Here is a 19,179-nt window from a genome sequence, read left to right on the forward strand (position 1 = left end):
GGGGGGGGGGTCCTCAAAAGCGACCAGGTGACCGACCAGAGCAAAGGACCTACATCTCATCAGCTGATTGGGCGTGCTGCTCACGTGCGGCCACTCGGCTGCGAGCGGGTCAAGGGCTGAGAGAACAGCAGCCGACAGCGGCAGACAGCGGCCGCAGGCACCGACTGAGAACAGCAGCCGCCAGCGGCCGCAAGCCCAGCTGGACGGACAGCCACGGGCCACGGAGACCAGTAACTGAACTCAATTCTGCGTACCAACGTTAGTTGCAACTTTAACTCAAATTTCATTTACGATTTGTTACGTTACGGAACGTGTGACGGTTCACACACGGATATGAGGTATAAGGTCACAGCAAAGTAACTAATTTTCTCCGAGGACTCCTACAAGTTATCATTAAACATTTTACTGTATTGATTCAACTCAAGCAACGAAGGACGCAAAGATAGCTCATTCATCGAATGCGTCAAAATACCGTACAACGTAATTGCAGTAATTGCGTTATGATAGTGCGACGAAACGGAGCAAAGCTTATACATTGATGCAGGCTGTAACTTAAAGACGATACGTTTAGTTACGGGTCTCTGAAGAAGATATCAGTTATTGCACAGTGCACGCGGTGCATCCTGGTGCACTAGGGCTGCCCCTCACTCGTCCGCGTACCTTGGTAGTCCGAGAACCCGAGTGCCCAAAGGAACCGCGTGGTGAGACAGCGCCTGGGAGGTAGGCAGTAAAACGCACCCGCGCATTGTATTGCCTACCTCCCAACGGGTCGTGCCCGAGCCTTGCGCTGCACCCCGGACAGCAGGACAGCAGGGCGGCAGACGAGACGAGGAATCGGAACAGAACGGGGCAGCGGGGACGCGTCGGCCTAATGAGTCCGTACTAACGAGACGTCCAGTCGGGAGGTCGACGTCGAGGTCGCGAGGGGCCGGGTAGGATGCAGGGGGCGGCAGGTGCGCCGACCTACACGACCTACGCACAGGGCTGCGCGGCTGCGCCTGCAGGGCTGGCTGGACAGAGCGGACAGGCCTCCAGGGGAACAGGTGTGTGCGGCCGCGGCAGGCGCCTTCTGGGGCGTGGCGGTGGCGTGGCGCAACGCGACGTCGCTTGCACGCGTCTCCAGGGCCGCCCCGCCCGACCCCGCCCCCCATCCCCAGTCGCACCTGCTTCATTTGCAACACAAAAGGTGCCAATCCACCTTTCGCCAAACGCCAAAAGTAAGGCGTTCGACAAAAGGGCCAGCTGAAGACAGCGAGGGGAAGGGGGGAAGGGGCATTAGTCCCAAGGGCTCTGGCGGGCAAGGGAGAAAAAGTGGGAGGGGCGCTCAGCTGATGATAGAAAGGGCAACGGCGAAGAGCCGGTGAGAAAATCCGTTATTAGCGCCCAGTGATCATATGCTCGACGGAGACGAGTATTACGTAGCAAGACGCGTTAATGCTGACGCCCGGCCAGTACCGCTTGAGGTGGCACAACGCGAGGTGTCAGCGCGCGGGGAAGGCGCGGGGCACCGCAGGGTGAGATGCACATTACCGGACAAGGTGGGGTAGTATCCGGGAACGAAACAAACTAAACGTTAGTGGCCTCTGCATCCAACGTCAACATTTACATGAATTTATACCTGTTAAAAGTGGAAAGGGGCGTGCATTACTAAATGCAGATAACACGAACTTATTCTAGGCAATCTATACAGAAAAGATAACAATATCAGAGAAATATTGTGCAATATTCAGATAAGAAAATTGGAGTTGAGGTTTTAAAGCCAACCACCATTCGGGATGAATGCAGTTTGCGAATCAGTAAAGATTTGTAAAATGCCCCACAGTAAATGGGAAGAGCTGCAAATACACTTGAACAGCAATCGTAGAAGGGAATTATTGAACAACTGAAATTTAAACCAATAAGATATAGAAACGATCACCATGAGTATGAAAGAAGTTAACATGCAGCTGGTCTGTAAATATATCTCTATCAAAAACAAAGCCTGAGCAAGCAGTAGCAAGTGCCTTGGTGAATGAATGAATTTCTGCACAAGCAGCGACCTAACCTAACCTTAGCCCAAGTGCCTGGAGCCAGGATTGTGGTATAAACAAAAGACATGGAAAAAACCTTAGAGAGGGAGGAAAACGAGTGATAACGACTAATGATTGAGAATTCTCAATTAGTGCAGATGGAATCAAAGAGTAAGCATTTCGCCTCGATTTCCAAGGCTGGAGGGACTCTGATCGATGCGCTGTCACATAGGCGTCACCGAAAAACGAAAGGCTGGTACCACGCGCAAGGAAATAAACAAAGCATACAAAGCAGCTTCCGTGACGCAACGGGGGCGCAATGAGGCCATTTCAGTCAAAATTTTCCAGAGAACGTCAGCAATGCTGCGTGAGGAGAGGCAAGAAAAAAAAACGTCAGAGCCTGCTGGGACAAGGTGGGATTCGACGGTGGCGAGAGGCGTCTGCTCCACTTCACTTACAGGCTTACAAGCCCCGCTGGCTTCGGCTACGTCTTTCTCGCTCTTCATTCCAGCGACGGCAGTTTCGCATGGTTTTTCTGAGGCGACTGCCGCCTTGTCCGGAGCTTTGGGCTCAGTCTCTGGCTCCGGCCAGTCTCTGGCCATTTTGAAACTTGTGTTGCCCTGGCCTCCGTCCACACTCTTCAGAACTACATGTCCCACACCTCGTGCACGTTAAAGAAACATGATGGAAATCGAGGGACCAGAGCCTCCACTTGAACGCCTGGTCCTCAAACCTCAAGAATGACGGTCACTGCATAAATGACTAGGTTTTGAGGACGAGAAGACATGGAAATCGTTACAAAAAACTATCGCACGGCACGGAGCCTGCTACATACCGAAAACATCTCCTCGTCACCTCACTGGTGAATGTGGTACTGACAATGAAACTCATTGAATCATGGAGTCAAGCCATCCCGGCCACCCTGTCCCTAATCCGTAATTCATTAGTTAAAAACGCGTATTTTTCTTTAAAGGCTCGCCAAAAACGCCGCAAGCTGTGCAGAGGATTTCCGCAACACAAGTGTCATGTCAACCTCGAGATTTCGATACAACCGACTTCAGCTTTCGACCTTCGATGACTCGATTTTTTCTGGGAGTCGAGTTCGAGGGTTGACATGACACTTGGTGCTTGCTTCAAGATATTTTGTGCAGCTTGCGGTGTTTTCTGTAAATTTGATTGAATTAAGAATTTCAACATGGCCACGGACGCGGTTAGAGAAAAGGCTCTTCAGGACTATCGGAAGAAGCTTTTAGAACACAAAGAAATTGAAAGTCGTTTGAAAGAAAGTTAGTATTGTAGTTTATTTGCCATGTTTACAAGTGCCTCGTATCATAGTTTTGCTGATTCATCTGAGCTTCATGTTTTTAATATCCCAACATGATAATTTACGCTACGTCCTTTCGGCTAGGCCATTTTCCGTAAAATTTTCCAATAATCTTGTTGCTCTGCCTCCGTTAAGTTAGTGCAGTATAGTGACATTGTCTATTGCCAGTAGTTAGGTTAGCTCACTGTCATATTTTCTCCATTCATTTTCCAGAAAAGAGGCTGAAGTATAAGCTATTTCAATATCTTTTCTCGCTTTCCACTTGTAAAATTTGATTAAATATTTGTAATTGGTGAAAAATTTATAATTTCTTAGGATTACTTTGAGTTGTGCGCAGTTTTTATTCATAACTTAACTTTCCGCTTGTTTTCACCCACAAGGTTACGAATTTTACTTTTGTTTTTTCAGTGCGTGAGCAGCTTAAGGAGCTGACCAAACAGTATGACAAATCCGAAAATGATTTGAAGGCTCTGCAAAGTGTTGGGCAGGTAAGAACAAAAAAAAATCTCTCTTTTATCAGTGGTCAATTCTGTTATTATTGGTAGTAATCCTGTTCATTTAGCCATACTTTAAAATGTATCATGTTATTACTGAACTACACATTCTCTTATTTTGTTTCTCTTTTAAATAGATTGTTGGAGAAGTATTGAAGCAATTGACAGAGGACAAATGTAAGGATGTTCTGAATTTATTAATCTAAAATTGTAAGTCAAAAAAATTCTATTTTATACTTTCTGGTCATTCTCCTTTCTAGTTATTGTTAAAGCCACCAATGGACCAAGGTACGTGGTGGGCTGCCGTCGCCAATTGGATAAGGATAAACTTAAATCAGGTACTCGAGTGGCATTAGATATGACCACTCTGACCATAATGAGGTATCTTCCTCGGGAAGTTGATCCGTTGGTGTACAACATGTCTCATGAAGATCCTGGAGATGTCACATATTCAGTTATTGGTGGTCTCAGTGAACAGATTCGCGAACTCCGTGAGGTAAATTATCAAGTTACAATCCATTATTGCATAACAGGAGTAACTAGATTCATAAAATTAATGTGCCTATTTTCACTCAGGTTATAGAACTTCCTCTACTTAACCCTGAACTTTTCCAAAGAGTGGGTATCACTCCTCCCAAGGGATGTTTGCTTTATGGACCCCCTGGAACAGGAAAAACACTGTTAGCCAGGGCTGTAGCTAGTCAGCTTGATGCTAATTTCCTGAAGGTAATAATTTTTCTACTTCCGGAATGTTTTCTTTTTTTTTTTTAACTTTTTAGAAACATACCTAATGTAGTATTTTTATTATTTTTTACTCAGGTGGTTTCAAGCGCAATTGTAGACAAATATATTGGTGAAAGTGCTCGTCTTATCCGGGAAATGTTCAATTATGCTCGGGACCATCAGCCTTGCATTATATTCATGGACGAAATTGATGCAATCGGTAAATTTCTATCAAGCATAGTAATCAGTAGTGTCTTTTGAAGTATTTGTCTTAAATTCAAACTCAAATTCCCCTAAGGTGGTCGCCGGTTTTCTGAGGGAACATCTGCTGACCGAGAAATTCAAAGAACCTTGATGGAACTCTTAAATCAAATGGATGGATTTGACTCATTAGGACAGGTATGAGGTCTTCTCTTCAAAACATATCAAGGAAATAATAAAAGATTGATTTCTCTACTCTATCACCTCATGAATTTTCAACAGGTGAAAATGATCATGGCTACCAACCGACCCGACACCTTAGATCCTGCCCTTTTGCGACCAGGTCGTTTGGACCGTAAGATTGAGATCCCTCTGCCTAATGAGCAGGCACGCCTTGAAATTCTCAAGATTCATGCCACACCCATTTCCAAACATGGAGACATCGGTAAGTGTTGAAATTTCTGAACCTTGGAAAATAAAGAATTGCTGTTCATTATTTTTACTTATGCCTTGCCTCTATAATCTACAGATTATGAAGCTGTGGTGAAGCTGTCAGACACCTTTAACGGTGCAGATCTTCGTAATGTTTGTACAGAAGCAGGTGTCTTTGCTATTCGTGCAGAGCGTGAGTATGTCATCCAGGAGGATTTCATGAAGGCTGTAAGAAAAGTGGCTGATAACAAGAAGCTGGAATCAAAACTCGACTACAAACCCGTTTAAAGTGTTTTAATGTTATCAAAACTTTAGTTGTATTTATTTGTTGCTAACTATCTGAGTGATAATTATATTACATCTATGTTGTATCCCCTATTCTTCTATATTGAGATCCCTATGAATTTTTTGTATTCAAACCCCCACAAACCTCCTTGTTTATAAGTGAAATAATAAATCAAAAAAGACAAAATGTTTCTAAATCTAAGAAACCTAACCTGTGATGCTCACTGTGATATCAAGGAAGAGGTTCACATCAACAAGACAGACAAGTGGCATATTTGCTTACGTAATTCTATTTAATGAATTCACATCCACATCACCATAAATTAACGGTAACAAGCTAAAAAATTTATAATTACCTAAATCTAATGTATAAGAATGGGCAGATGTGAGTAGAAAATAATTGTAATCTATTTTGATAAACACAATATGCACAGTGAAACCTCATTTGAACGAAAACAATTGCGGACACAAATCAAAATTTTGCCGAAACTTACATTTTTAAGTGCGTAATCCGGCCAATAACGTAACGTTCCCGCGCACCAATGAACTCGTTGAAACGAGGTTTCACTACTTAGTTAGAGGTAGGGTGAAGGTGCCCAAGATGCAGGAAGAAAAGCAAAACCAGTTCTTTTCAATACAAATCCAAACCACTTATCAATTTACCTATCTTCCATTCAGCTTCAGTCTTTTATTACAGTCTTTTCTACCCTCAAGGTTTTTCCTATACATTCCTAGTATCCACCACAAACTTTCCATTAAGAACAAAACGTTTGCTTGAATATAAAACTTGCAACAATATTGTACAATATGAGATTTGCATGCATACATGAGTATTGTGAAGCCAACACGGCAACAAGGCACAGTACACCATGCATAACGTAACAGTGAAACTACACAGTAAAGAAAACAAAAAAACAATAGGACTAAACACTACAAATTTTTCTCAAACAGTTTAAAAAGATACGTGTAGGGTCTGACTAGACAAAGGATCTGCTAAAATGATATCACCTGATAAAGCAAAACAATGACTGATGAGTACATTTGTTTATGAAATAATTTCAATCTAGAATAAATTATCTCAGCGAGTAATAAAAAGTAAAACAAACACATTGCATCTAAAAGTCTTAAGGATAAGCACTACACCAGAGTCAGTTCAGCGTACATTCCGACTCAGGTAATCATTGGTAAAAAAATTCCATACAAAATCCAAGGCCACAGTCCTTACCACTTCTTAAAGTGGACAACAATGGTTACAACAAAGCATCCTTTATTTTTAGAGATAGTAAACTATTTTATCAATGTAGCTTTAATATGAGCTAAGAGCACGCAAATATCACATACATTTATGAATCTACTCCACTGAGAGAAAATACAAACCGCTCTCACTGATTCTTTCAACTAGTTCCTGCATTTTACCTCTTGAAATTAAATCTGTGATCTGTGAGAAAGATCTTAGTTTTACTTAATAAATAGGTTGTTGGTTGTCAAACAATAAAACTCACAGAGAGATGACTATCGGCTTTCAGTTTCACAATCACAAATTTTATAACAACAAAAATTACAAACAAAACAGTGTCAATTTTTTAAAAGGAATATGTTTTCCTATGAACAATAGTCAATTTAAAGCAAAAAGCTCCTAATTTCATTTCATAATTTGAAAACTACAAACCGCCTACATTCTAGGAAGCCACAAAACTAGGACTCCTCACCAAAGCAATAGATTTTATCTAATAATTTTTTAAAGGACAAATTTAAGCCTTTCTTTCATCACTAGTTCTAAACAATGACTCAAAGTTCAGTATTCAACAGTACAGAGGTATCAATCTGGTGCCGCCAGCAGCAGCCAACAGTAGTCAATCAATCAATGATGAGTACCCTAGCATGTGTCACAATAATCCATAGTTATGCACACTAATTATCAGTGTTGATGAGTAATATTTCAGTAGCTCAAAGTCCCTTTTGTCAGGACTTAAAGCTGGTTGTCAACATTTCATTTTAATGTGTAATACAATCTAAAAAATTCCATTCCGATATGAAGTCATTAGCAATGCCATTGCAATGTACAGCTTCAAAGCTTGACAATGTACAGGTATTCTATGAGGAGAAAATCAAAAGATGCTTTTAGGAAGTCTGTCAGAGACAAATTGAAAAAATCAGATAAGTAAAATACTCACTTGCTTCAAAACAGGACTGAGCCTCCAGAGGCATTCTTTGAAGGCCTCCCTCTCATAATATGTACTAAAGAAAATCAAATAATCCCCGTCAGATTCATAAACCTCTCTGCACGAAAACTCCTGAAAATAAAAAATAACAATTGAAAAAATGCAGAATTCATTACCTTGTGGTTGATACACATGTCCAACTATGTAAATCTTTAACATACCACAAAACACCAAGAACTTTCTTTATCTCCAATTCTCAATGAAGTTATATCTGACACAAATGCTGTTAGGAAAGGTTTAGCTAGATTGTCTAGATCATATCTAGGAATACCTAGAGAGCTTAACAACATCAATCGAGTTTCTGTTAGAATCAGGGAGCTTTGGATAATGTTTGATTGGTGGCTTGAGATATTCGACTCAAATACCTTGGAGGAAAAAGGAAAACCAGTAATGAAAATAAAGTGATGTTTTTAATGAATTGTTTAAAAAATTAGAGACTTTAATATACTTGCCTCCGAAGATTTTTCAAGAGCAGTAAGCCAGAGTTGAGCAACACAGTCATCAGGAGCAGCTATGTGCATATGACCAACTTCAATAGTGTGTGGACGTGAGGGTAAAGAGATAAAACAGCACTTAACTTGGTGCAAATTCAAAGTGCAATGTGGTAGTGAATCCTCATCAAGTGATACATATAAAATTCTGTCCCTAAAAAGGCAAATATGTTAATATTTTAATTTCAAACTAAGGTTAACATTAGGACCAAGATAAATTATGAATGACAATTTGATATCTCATACATACTTTAAGACAAAGTATCCTGGTTCCCAGGAAGACTCTGGGTGTTCCCTGTTTACTTTATACATAAAGTAGGCCCTTAAGTCCACAAGTAAATGAGGGTTTGGATTATTCGGAGTCCCCTCCATTGCATGAACCAGAGAAAAATGAGCCACCGTTTCACCCTAGAAATAAGAAAAACATAATTGTAATTTTTTTTACACAAAATGTGGGATTATTCTCAGCAAACAATAATCAAGTCACCTTTAAAATAGGTATCCATTGTGGAACTCGGAAGTACTCCTCATAAATCAAATGAATCACATCAGGTAGCATTTTGGAACCTTTACGTCGTAGTGACAACTCTATACAAGACACTAGATCTGATACACTTTCACTTTGACCCACAACCAGATTTATTTGGAATGATTTTTCTGATGAAATCAGTGATATCCACTGAGAGTTGGGTCCCACCTGAAAATAAAAATTGGGTTAGTGTGGTATTCATTTTGAGGGACATACAAAATAAAACACAATTGCAATTACCACAACTGTAGTTAGATTAGAGTGGATCATAACATGATGTTTTATTATTTTTTTATCAGCCACATAGAGTGCCTGATCTGTTAAAATAGCCAGAAATGGTGCCCTTTTCCCACTTTCAGTACTTGAAGTGCCCCAAACTTTTAGCACCTGCAAATTAAAAGTATGCTTGTTAAACTATAGTATTTATTCCAATGAGTAACAAATACTGTACATAATTTTTGCACAACATTCAATTACCTTGGATATTTTTTCACTGGCAGGCAATCCTAAATGGGAATACAGGGTTTTGTCTAGAGCTGGAGATATATCTACAAGATGTAAAGTAGACATACTGGTAGAGGGCACAAAGGTGAAATTATTGACCTCTTCTTTCAATTCATAAAGTAGATCTTGAGACAGTTCATTTGCAGCCTTCACTCCAGGAATGTAAAGATTCAGTTTCCTAAAAAAGAGGCAAACCTTAAGTCCACACAAGAAAATAGTTGTGAATAGATGGTTACATTTGATGGACAACTGATAGAACTAACAACCTTGATGACTTATTTTTATTAAGTGCAGCCAATGCCGCGGAAGACCGACAGCTGGATATCTTTTTTTCTGTTATAGAGCGAAGAAACCGATTTACAAGACAAGCTTTCGATGGTGGCTGACTCAGCACGCTTGAGGCAGAGAGATTTAAAAGTCCATTGGTGTTTGAGCCACTATTCATACTTGTTCGCCGAGGTGTGCTGACCTGAGGTCTTAAACTTGAGATGCTTGGAGCTGTACAGAAAGACTCGATGTGACGTGTGGTTTAAAGCAACTTAACATTAATAATATTTTATGAATACTACCCAATTCTATACCTGGAGAGGAGTTAACTGATGTTCTTAAACTTTCATAAGCCGTAAGAGACAGCTGCTTTGTGGGTGTTGTATAAGAACATTTAAGAGGAGGATCTTCTTGGCCTTCTGGGTTTCCTCTTTCAGTCACTGGTGTCTTCTGGCCAATATGTCGACTAATTTGACCAAATATCACAGATTTCACAGCGTTCACAGAACTCCCAACAATTGAAGCACCCTCTGCAGATACCAAGGAATGACTCAGCTTTCCTCTAGAAAGTTCATCAATGCCATCATTCTCAAGGATGGAAGAATCCTTGGCAATTTCTACCCCTTCTTGCTCGTTTTCAAATGATGACAGATCACCAACGGTACGAGAGAAGCTTGAAACTGAATCCTTGTCCATGAATGAAGAATGAAACACCCCACTTTTTTCAGCAAAGCAATTTTCTCTGACATCATTACAACTTAGAGAGGAGTCTGGAAAGCATTCATGGAAAGAAACTCTCTTTTGGTTAGATGATTTTCTGGCTATGTTCTTTGGGTATTTACATACAATATTATCATCAGGATTATCAAGTGACACACAATCTGTAAAAGTATCAGTAGCATTTCCAGAGTTACTTTTTTCATTGGGGAATTCTGAGGAAGTATTTGCATTTGCTATATCACTGACTGTCATAGGCACAAAAGGGCTTGAAATGCCTACAGTCTTTTCAACACAGGGATCCACAGGTAACACAGCTACTTCCTAGGAGCAGAGACCAAAATAATATTCATAATACTATAACTTAAAGTTAAAAGTAAAAACAATCAGACTGGTAACTTACCTCTTTCACACTACCAGAATCAGCATCCAACATAACTTCACTAAATGAAGCAGTATCTGTCTCACTGTCAAGTTGTGTGAAACCTGAGTCACCAGGAGAAGCTAATGAAGAAGTCATAGACGAAGTCATACATACTCCTGTCGCTCCATTATTTCCAGTCAAAGGTAAATCTAACACTGGCTTCATAAGAGTAGAGGTTTCTTCCAAACCAAGACATAAGTTCAAGTCAGCAATAGAATTATTTTTAGACTCCACTCCAGGCTGTAAATAATTGGATTGAAATTTGATTTTTAACGTCCTTGATACCCTGCAGATCTTAATCTAGCAATTAACTTACTTCGATTGTGAAGTTTATACTTTCTAAACCCAATAGTAGTGAAGAGAGTTGCGTGACACAGGATGGGTCACATAAAATGGCATGTTCTGCGTAGAGGCGACTAATTAATCTGGGCTCTACAAGTATACACTGTAGATAACTTAATAACGATCCTTCAACTAAGGTTGCCAGCAACCATGCTTGACCTGAAATCAAAAGAAATGTGATGAATTCTTTAAAGATAATTTTTTTCTTGCTATTGCAAAGGTAATAAGTGTTTCTTACTCTTAGTGCGATTGGAGCTCTGAGAGCCAACCCAACCATCTATAGTCTGCAGAGTTTGAGCATGACTTATGCTTCGCACCAGAGGCCAGTAACTTTGCACAAGATTGAGAAGTCCATGTTGGAATGATCGATCAATGCAGTGGATGAGAGCTGAGTTGAGATTAAGTTGGGAGCTGTCATGTGTTGAAGCTTCAATGTACACCTTTAAGAAAAAGAAATAGGAGGAAGGTGAGCGGGGAAAAAAGAAATAACAAATTTTTGAGGAGAATCAATCATACAAGAGATCATTTAGATCTGTTTCAGTTTTTATGACTACATATAGTGCGCCTTATTGTTTCCAAACAAATGACAACAGGGTTCCTGTTATAATACATAGATTCCTAGACTTTGACTCTTTTGCTTTTTATATGATAACAAATTAGAAGTGACACAGAGCAGAATGTCTGATTGAGCTATACAGCAAAATAAGAATCGGAACCTCAAACAAAGGAAACCAAAGGCGTACCTTCTGTCAAATATTCTAGGTTAAAAAGAGTCTTACCGTTTTCAGGCACTTTGATAATTCACTTAAAATTCGCCTCTTATCACTGTTTCCATCTGGAGCAACCTCCATTATGGAGATATAAGAGGTAATGATGGATGGGCATCAAGTTATCATCACACGCCTATCGCCTGACATAAATTAGGGTGACAGTGAACACAATCACAAAAGTACGCCACCATTTTAGTAGCAGAAACAATGAAAAAACAACAAGATCAAAACAGGTCGAGTAGGAATCGGGAAAGCCATGACGATGAAGCAGATGGAATCCAGAAGGCCGTGCAATCGTTCATGCAACATGTTTAGTAACAAAGGCCAGTGTTATTCCTGTGTGCTGTGCCTGCTGGTAGACTAAATTTTAACAGAACCAAAGACTTTCCGTCGTAATTTAAATTTAAAAAACTGTACAAGGAAGAAAATTGTTGTGTGCAATGTTGTGAAAGATGTTCATATGAAGAAACGGAATAGCAGTACCAATTTATGAGGAGGATATCAACAAGTGTACTTCCTTGATATCATCCGAAAATGGCGTTTAGAACTTCATCAATTATTCAACGATTATGCCTAATACTGGTACTATTTGTCTACTGTGCCCATGGTTCTGCAATTTTAAGTAAGCATTGTCTTTTAAGTATATTGTTTTGTACTGTTCTCTTATTTGCGGTGTTAGCATTTGCCTGCAGTAGGTACCTGTAGATCCATATCAAGGACATTGCTTCCATAGTACGTGTGAGCCCTTTTTATTTTTGTTCCCTTGTGTCGTATAATCAGCAATGTTTTTCGAAATTCCCTGGATAGTTTTTCTTATCTCTGCCAAGTAGCGTTTTCGATGAAAAGTAGTTTGAAATATCTTGTGGGAAATCCGTACTGCGCCTGACCATTAACCTCAAAACGTGAATCATTCGTGTGAACAAACAAGATAAGAAGCTCTCCTTGATATTTCTTCAGAGGGCTTTTCTTACAGTCATATGACTTATCAAATAAATCATGAGGCAGACCTTTTCCCCACTGAACCTGAATCAATTTAATTGCCACATGTAATGTGCTTCTAAGTTTAAAATTCATCAGCTGGAATTTGAAACTCATGTATATAAGTATATTTTTATCCTTTTTTGCAGACGATGATTTTGTTTCGTATGAACTCGTAGATGCCCAATCTAAAGTAGACAATGAAGACAGTTTTTTACCAGACATGGTTTTTGTGGACACTGGTAATAACGTGAGACTTAAAAGACAGTTAAGACCAGATGTGAATTCTTCAAGCCCTGTCAGTGTTGAAGATGATGACAAGACGAAAGCTAATGGTCCTCCTAAGAAGGTACAAAGCGGCTTTAACACTACCACTACAGGTAGTGGGAAACCCAGCAAATTTGATGGCCCCAGTCCCATCAGTGGTAAGATTTCTTGCATGACCAATTCTTCTTTCATTTTTGTAATATGCTGCACTATAGTTCATTTGTTCCCTCCTTAATTCAGGTGTATACCCTGATAAAAAAACTGGAAAATCTCCCAGCTCACCTAAAGCAGTGGCGTCAATTAGTGTGGAGACAAAGGACCCAACATCAAGTCCAGCTTCATCTACCAGCAGCCCAATAACTGGTAAGAAATTGTGATTGAAACTTGTATTGGTTGGTCTTTCAGTTGACCATTGTGAATACATTCATTTTAATTCACTCCTTTATCTTCCAGTTGCCAGCCCTTCTGTGAAAAATGTTACTGCTGAAAAGCCATCTCCAACAAGGGAGTCCTCTTCTGCTGCAAAGTGGCCCAACAGCGGCCATTCAATAGAGCACGATGATACCCATGATGGTGAGGTTCTCGAGTCTGATGTGTTTCCTGACGAAATAACCAATACTACCCTGGCTCAGCAACATGTTAAAAACAAAACAGAGGTATGGCTTTACTCTTTCTTCATGTTAATTTTTGTTTGCAAACGTGTAGTGATTTTACTTCTGGTTTTACTTTTGCTCTATTAGGATCATCACACCTACTATAACAGCTCATTGTACTTAATCCAAGACTTGTCACCATATTGGGTGGATATGGACTCTCAGCCAAAGGCAATAACTAATAACATGCTGTCTCAAGCACATCGTAGAGCTGCTGTAAGCATTTAAAGTTTTAGCTCTGAATAATTAATCATATTTTCAAAGATAAATTGTATCATTAATTTACCTCTTCCAATTTCAGACTGTAGCTTTGACGTTTGACTTTCCCTTTTACGGACACTTGGTGAAAAATGTTACAATTGCCACAGGAGGCTTTTTATATACTGGCGAATATGTGCACAGTTGGCTTGCTGCTACCCAATACATCGCTCCTCTCATGGCCAACTTTGACACTAGTATCTCCAAAGATTCTTTTGTCAAATATGTTGACAATGGTAGGTTTACTTCTTGTTGTTGTTCTTTAATCTAGTTATTTAATATCTACCTTATCTTTCTGAATTTAAATTCTAACCTCTATGCTCTCTTATTTGGAATCAGTGGTGAGTAAATGGCCTCAAGAAGTGGTTAAAATGAGTGTCTGGTTTGAGTTGTATTTTTTTCTCTGTAGGTACTGCATTTACTGTCGAATGGTGCAAGGTTGTGCTTCAGGACCGACCTACTCAAGGAAACTTCTCATTTCAAGTGACACTGCACAAAACTGGAGACATAGTTTTTGTATACAAAAATGTACCAGTTGATATTGACAAAATCAAAGATGACAACCACCCTGTGAAAGTGGGTCTCTCTGATGCTTACATCATCGACCGCACTATCTTCTGTATGTTTCACATATCTTATTTGTAAAAATCGAATCTAAGTGTTGATTCAAAAAGGTTGCTATATATCGACTTTCCCTTTATTTATCTTTTCAGTTGTGAGACGTAAAACAATCTACGAATATCACCGTGTCAACTTTGCCAATATTCAGAATGGCACAGTCATCTACCTCCGTGCCCTTCCAACATGCCTTGATATGAAAGATTGCACTTCATGTCTCACAAAAATCACCAACTTTGAGGTAATAAAGTCATTTTATATTGAAAGACTCTGCTTGACTGAATTCTTGGATCATTCGTGCTTACAATCTTCTAAATTTCCAGTGTAACTGGTGCCCAAGTGCTCGCCGCTGTTCCAATGGTATGGATAGATACCGTCAGGATTGGCTTCTGAAGGGTTGTGAACCCACTGATGCGAATGCTGGAAAAGTTAAGCAGCGAAGTGATCAATGCACTGATGACGAAGTAATTATACCTGACACCAATCATGTTCATGAAATAGAAGAGCCCATTCCTCACAGCAAAGCAGCCAAGCAGTCTCAAGATGTGCGGATCGATGCGAGCCAAGAACAAGTGGCAGGTAGGAATGGTTCTAGTTTTTTTTAATTCTTTTGATGATCTACATCAATGTAAAACTGGTGCTCCTTCTTGGTTTCAGATGAAGTAGGTGTGAGCATGTCTGGTGTTGTTGGAATTCTTCTCCTTGTTGTGCTTGTCTGCAGCATTGGTTTGTGGGTCTTGTATGCATACAGGCATCCCCACAGTACATCTGGACAATGGCTTATAAGGGTAGGTTCAATTATATACTAAATTATTCATGTAAATTTTAGCCACTGATTTTTTATTGTTTTTTTAAAACATTGCTTTTATTATTGTTTTATCTTTTTTTTTTTTTTGAAAAATTTCAGTACCGTCCAAGTACATGGAGTTGGAGACGCGGCGAAGCACGCTACACAGCAGCCACAATTCACATGTAAAACTTTTAGACAATTTTGAAATTTAAGAGCCATTTTTATTAATTTTTGACAAGATCTGTGAGAAGACACTAAATCAAGCATATCAAAGGACAGGCCCCTTTCTGAATTGTCTTTTTTCTCTACTTTTTGCACTAAATATTAATGTGAATTTCTTGCCAGATATACTTTTTTTTATACTTTCTGTGGTGGATCGTTTGTTGTCATGTTGGGAGCCATGCGTGATAAGAATCTTTTTTGTTGAGGATTACAGTTCTGTGGAAAAAATTTGGAGTTAAATGTTAGCCTAATTCAAGTCATAGCTTGAATATTTGAGTCACAAATTTAGTTTTGATACGATTATGTATGATTTTATATCCTTTTAGACTGTTCCAGCAGTTCTGACAATCAATGTGGAAAATGTTGATATTATCTGGTGTCTAATTACTGTACCCTAGGTAGTTTATAATAATCCCAATTTTTTTTATTCTTTACCCTGAAGTTTGTGTCTGTAAGTCTTATTACCATTACTTTTAGTCTCTTTTTTCTTCTTTTTTTAAAAACTTGTCTTTTTCTATTTTTACTCGCAGCTTTTATGATCTGCTATTATTTAGTAATGGACGTCGAGTTATTGTTTTGCTTACTTATGCAGAAATATTGCTAACAATATCCAGTGTTACCTATGATGTGTTTTACACTGAAAGAAGTTTTGCTTCCTTTTTATGTGTTGGTCTTGTGCCTATTTTCTGGGAGGAAGTCAAGCTTTTTCTTGTGTTGCTATGAAGTGACCTCACACACTCTCATATCTAACACTCATGTGCTTGGCAATTTGCTTTATCTTTATCGGGTATGAAATTATATTTGTTGCGGCTGTGTAAACCGGTTTAATGGCACTGTGAATTAATATCACAATTCTTCATTGTGAATATGTTACAAATTGGTTTTCCTTAGATGAGAGAAAGGTTATTTAGAATAGTACTATTTGAGAGCAGTGCCACACTTGGTGGCATTAAGGGGTATCCATGGTTCAGCATGTACCTACACTTTCTTCCAATGCTGATGAGGTATTTGTGCAATACAGTAATTTATTTTGAAATTGTTGATGACTTCAACAACTTTCTGACTATTTCTGTACATCCATATTTTGAATGAACAAAGGGACTGATGACTGAAGTACAACTGAATATTGTCGATACAAGTGCACTTAGTAGATTTTGAGAAAGAGCACAATATTTAATGGTTAATGTCAGTGAAATTTAAGGATCTATTGTGTTGTGTTCAAGGACAAGTAGAAAAGCTCTTGTCAGCTTATACTATTATAAGGAGGTTGCTGTGATTTTGCAACTGTGACTGAAGTGAAATCATTGTACCTACTACCATTGAGATATTAATTTACCTTGTTCATGACAATGACTGGTTTTTAACAAGCACTGGTGTTGAGAGGCAGGATAGTCTGGGTAAATCACTTCACAAATGCAAAATTTTCAATTCTAATCAGTTGTTTTAATTTGTTGAATTTTTCTGTCACATCACTGTTAAAATTCTTTTTACCGTTAATTTTTTTTTTACCCTACTCATTTAAAGGTTCTGTGAATGCTATGGTAAATTTTTGCAGCTATTTGCATCCTATCATTTACCATCCATTCACACCACCATTTTACTTTCATCCAGTGGTGGTGTATGTTGCTGTGGAACCTCCCAGAGGAAAAGCTTTGTTCTACCCAAGTGATTCATTGTTTATAAAAATATATAAAATGTGCATAAAATATATATATATACATATATATTTATATGTTGTTATCTAGTGCTGGTGGTGATAATTCTAACCTTGAAATGAAAACTTTTAGACAGACACGGACAGATTATGTGACTTGTTTAGGTCTTACTTTTTAGTGTGTGCATACCCTGTGAGCACAGTATCAGTTTTGACATTGGTGGAGAAGGGTGGATTGTGGTTTCTATTTTTGGCAGCTTTTTCTTTTTAAATAACATCTAATATATTTTATTTTTGTATTTTCCTATTGTCCTACTTCAACTTTGACTGTTACATTACTCCAATTTTCTAATGTATGTATCTCCCTCTCAGAAATCATTTTTTCCCTTTGGACTTCAGGGTTATGCATGCATATCATGAGACTATAGAATTGTATTGAAGTAAATGCAAGTGGAGGGCTGTCTGGTAACACATCAAAATCATACTTTGCCTGTTAACCTGGTCATCCATTTCTGGTTTAAATTTTTAATGTGTTTCTTGAATGTTGCACCCATTTTGATCTGTAATATATCAGGCAGCTAGAATTGCAGCTATAATTAGCCTACTTTTCCAGGGCTTTTGTTGGTTGTATTGGTTGTGACTTGTGCTCATTTCTTGATGCTGGTTTCAGCAACTGATTTTGATATTCTCTTTGTGCAGTTAAATGAACAAGCCTTCTTTGTTGACCAAAACAAGTACAATGACAGGTCTTTGACAAAATTTATTCTGTTTTCCCATACATATATTCTGAATGAGGTCAGCAAGCAATTGTTTTTTCTTGGGGGGGCTATTCTTTTATGGAAATGAATTTAGGTACTGTAGTGTGGATGCAGGAGTTATTCGTTTGTATAAAGACCAAATATATTTATGACAGTTACACTATTAAAGTTTGCTGTTTTAATATTTGTTAACATTACATCACATCTTTGTATTGAACAATTTTCTAGTGATCTAATGTCCATAGTAAGCATTTAATCAAATTTAACAAATGTCTCCATAGGAAATTTAACTCAGTTGTTCTGAGTTGCTCAATACTAATGCCCGTGTATGAATTTCAATATTATTCAAGTATTGTCCCAGTTTATAAAATTCAGTTGTGTTCTACGGAGGTTTTGTTTGAGCTGAGACACTTCGGGTAATGTGTTGACGTAATAACTTTAACTATTGGTTGTTTTATCTCCAACATCTTGTTTCGTATGCACTGGAAGTTGGACACTATTGGTTGTGAATGTATCATTCCTGTCTTGATACTTTTGCAATTGGTTGTGATGTGTTCAAAAGTCAGGCGCTACCTCTCTGAACCTCTGTTTAGTCAGGCATTTCTAATGTGTAAATTTTTCATCTGTAGGTTACAACAGAGAGCAAAAGTCTTCCTTACAGACTTATGTAATGTATATCCTTAAGTTTGTGATGATAAATATACAAATTTTAAATTATAAATAAATAACTCAGTTGTTTCCTTTTTATAAAACCCGAGGAACGCGCTCGAAAACCTTTCAGTGGTAGAGACATTCACTGGGTGTGGGTGAGGGTCATGTTGTGCTCATCTTCAATTATCGAGTCTCTCTCTGACACAGACACACACACTGACACCTACACACACACACAGCCGCAGTTCTCGCCCTGGGCCCAGTAGGAATAATCAAAAAGTCGACGCTGCTTGTAATAGGCCCACCTAATGGAGGGGCGCGGGGCGCGGGTCACAGACTGCAGGTGGTCCCTGTCTGAACCCGCGGGGGGAGCCTGCTTGGCGCGTGCGCCGCGTTTCCACCCGCATTTTTCACCGCGAAGGGACTGGGACGCACCACGGAGCGGCGCGCGCCTCGCGTGGCGCTGCGCTCAGCTGCGCTTGCCAACGCAGTCCGACCACCAAAGATTAATCAATACGATGGGCGCAACAGACCGGGCGGGTGGAGCGGAGCAGGCAGAGAACCATCTCTACTCAGCCTCCCCCCCCCCCCCCCCC

The 19,179-nt window shown here is 39.3% G+C and overlaps 4 protein-coding genes across 6 annotated transcripts in view; 2 read left to right on the plus strand and 2 right to left on the minus strand.

Annotated features, from left to right (window-relative positions):
* Positions 1–2,997, minus strand: part of LOC113202025 (dentin sialophosphoprotein) — an 11,995-nt gene extending 8,998 nt beyond the window's left edge. For 2 of the 3 annotated variants that reach the window (XM_026416064.2, XM_026416063.2), the window contains exon 1: positions 2,468–2,833. In XM_026416064.2, coding sequence (XP_026271849.1) covers positions 2,468–2,611 — 144 coding nt within the window. In that variant the 5' untranslated portion in view covers positions 2,612–2,833. The other variant, XM_026416065.2, reaches the window with a different exon arrangement.
* A 114-nt stretch (positions 2,998–3,111) lies between these two features.
* LOC113202027 (26S proteasome regulatory subunit 10B) lies at positions 3,112–5,554 on the plus strand. Its single transcript, XM_026416067.2, has 9 exons — positions 3,112–3,295; positions 3,742–3,821; positions 3,965–4,004; positions 4,088–4,323; positions 4,404–4,553; positions 4,647–4,770; positions 4,849–4,949; positions 5,034–5,196; positions 5,281–5,554. The coding sequence occupies exons 1-9, from the start codon at positions 3,205–3,207 to the stop codon at positions 5,469–5,471; spliced, it is 1,176 nt and encodes a 391-aa protein (XP_026271852.1). The 5' UTR covers positions 3,112–3,204; the 3' UTR covers positions 5,472–5,554.
* A 188-nt stretch (positions 5,555–5,742) lies between these two features.
* On the minus strand, positions 5,743–11,951 carry LOC113202026 (uncharacterized). The gene is made up of 14 exons (XM_026416066.2): positions 11,744–11,951; positions 11,203–11,404; positions 10,939–11,123; positions 10,602–10,862; positions 9,796–10,522; positions 9,481–9,712; positions 9,188–9,392; positions 8,951–9,097; positions 8,669–8,878; positions 8,432–8,589; positions 8,143–8,335; positions 7,852–8,055; positions 7,643–7,762; positions 5,743–7,562 (listed from the first exon to the last, which is right to left on the minus strand). Exons 1-14 carry the CDS (start codon positions 11,813–11,815, stop codon positions 7,464–7,466), a joined length of 3,015 nt encoding a protein of 1,004 aa, XP_026271851.1. The 5' UTR covers positions 11,816–11,951; the 3' UTR covers positions 5,743–7,463.
* A 110-nt stretch (positions 11,952–12,061) lies between these two features.
* On the plus strand, positions 12,062–18,660 carry LOC113201942 (plexin domain-containing protein 2). Its single transcript, XM_026415954.2, has 11 exons — positions 12,062–12,356; positions 12,862–13,137; positions 13,220–13,342; positions 13,433–13,635; positions 13,720–13,848; positions 13,934–14,126; positions 14,300–14,509; positions 14,604–14,749; positions 14,832–15,087; positions 15,166–15,296; positions 15,416–18,660. Exons 1-11 carry the CDS (start codon positions 12,269–12,271, stop codon positions 15,482–15,484), a joined length of 1,824 nt encoding a protein of 607 aa, XP_026271739.1. The 5' UTR covers positions 12,062–12,268; the 3' UTR covers positions 15,485–18,660.
* The last annotated feature ends 519 nt before the right edge of the window (positions 18,661–19,179 follow it).

The sequence above is a fragment of the Frankliniella occidentalis genome, unplaced genomic scaffold, assembly GCF_000697945.3.
Source record: "Frankliniella occidentalis isolate FOCC.00 unplaced genomic scaffold, Focc_3.1 Scaffold126, whole genome shotgun sequence".
In the NCBI taxonomy this organism is placed as follows: domain Eukaryota; kingdom Metazoa; phylum Arthropoda; class Insecta; order Thysanoptera; family Thripidae; genus Frankliniella; species Frankliniella occidentalis.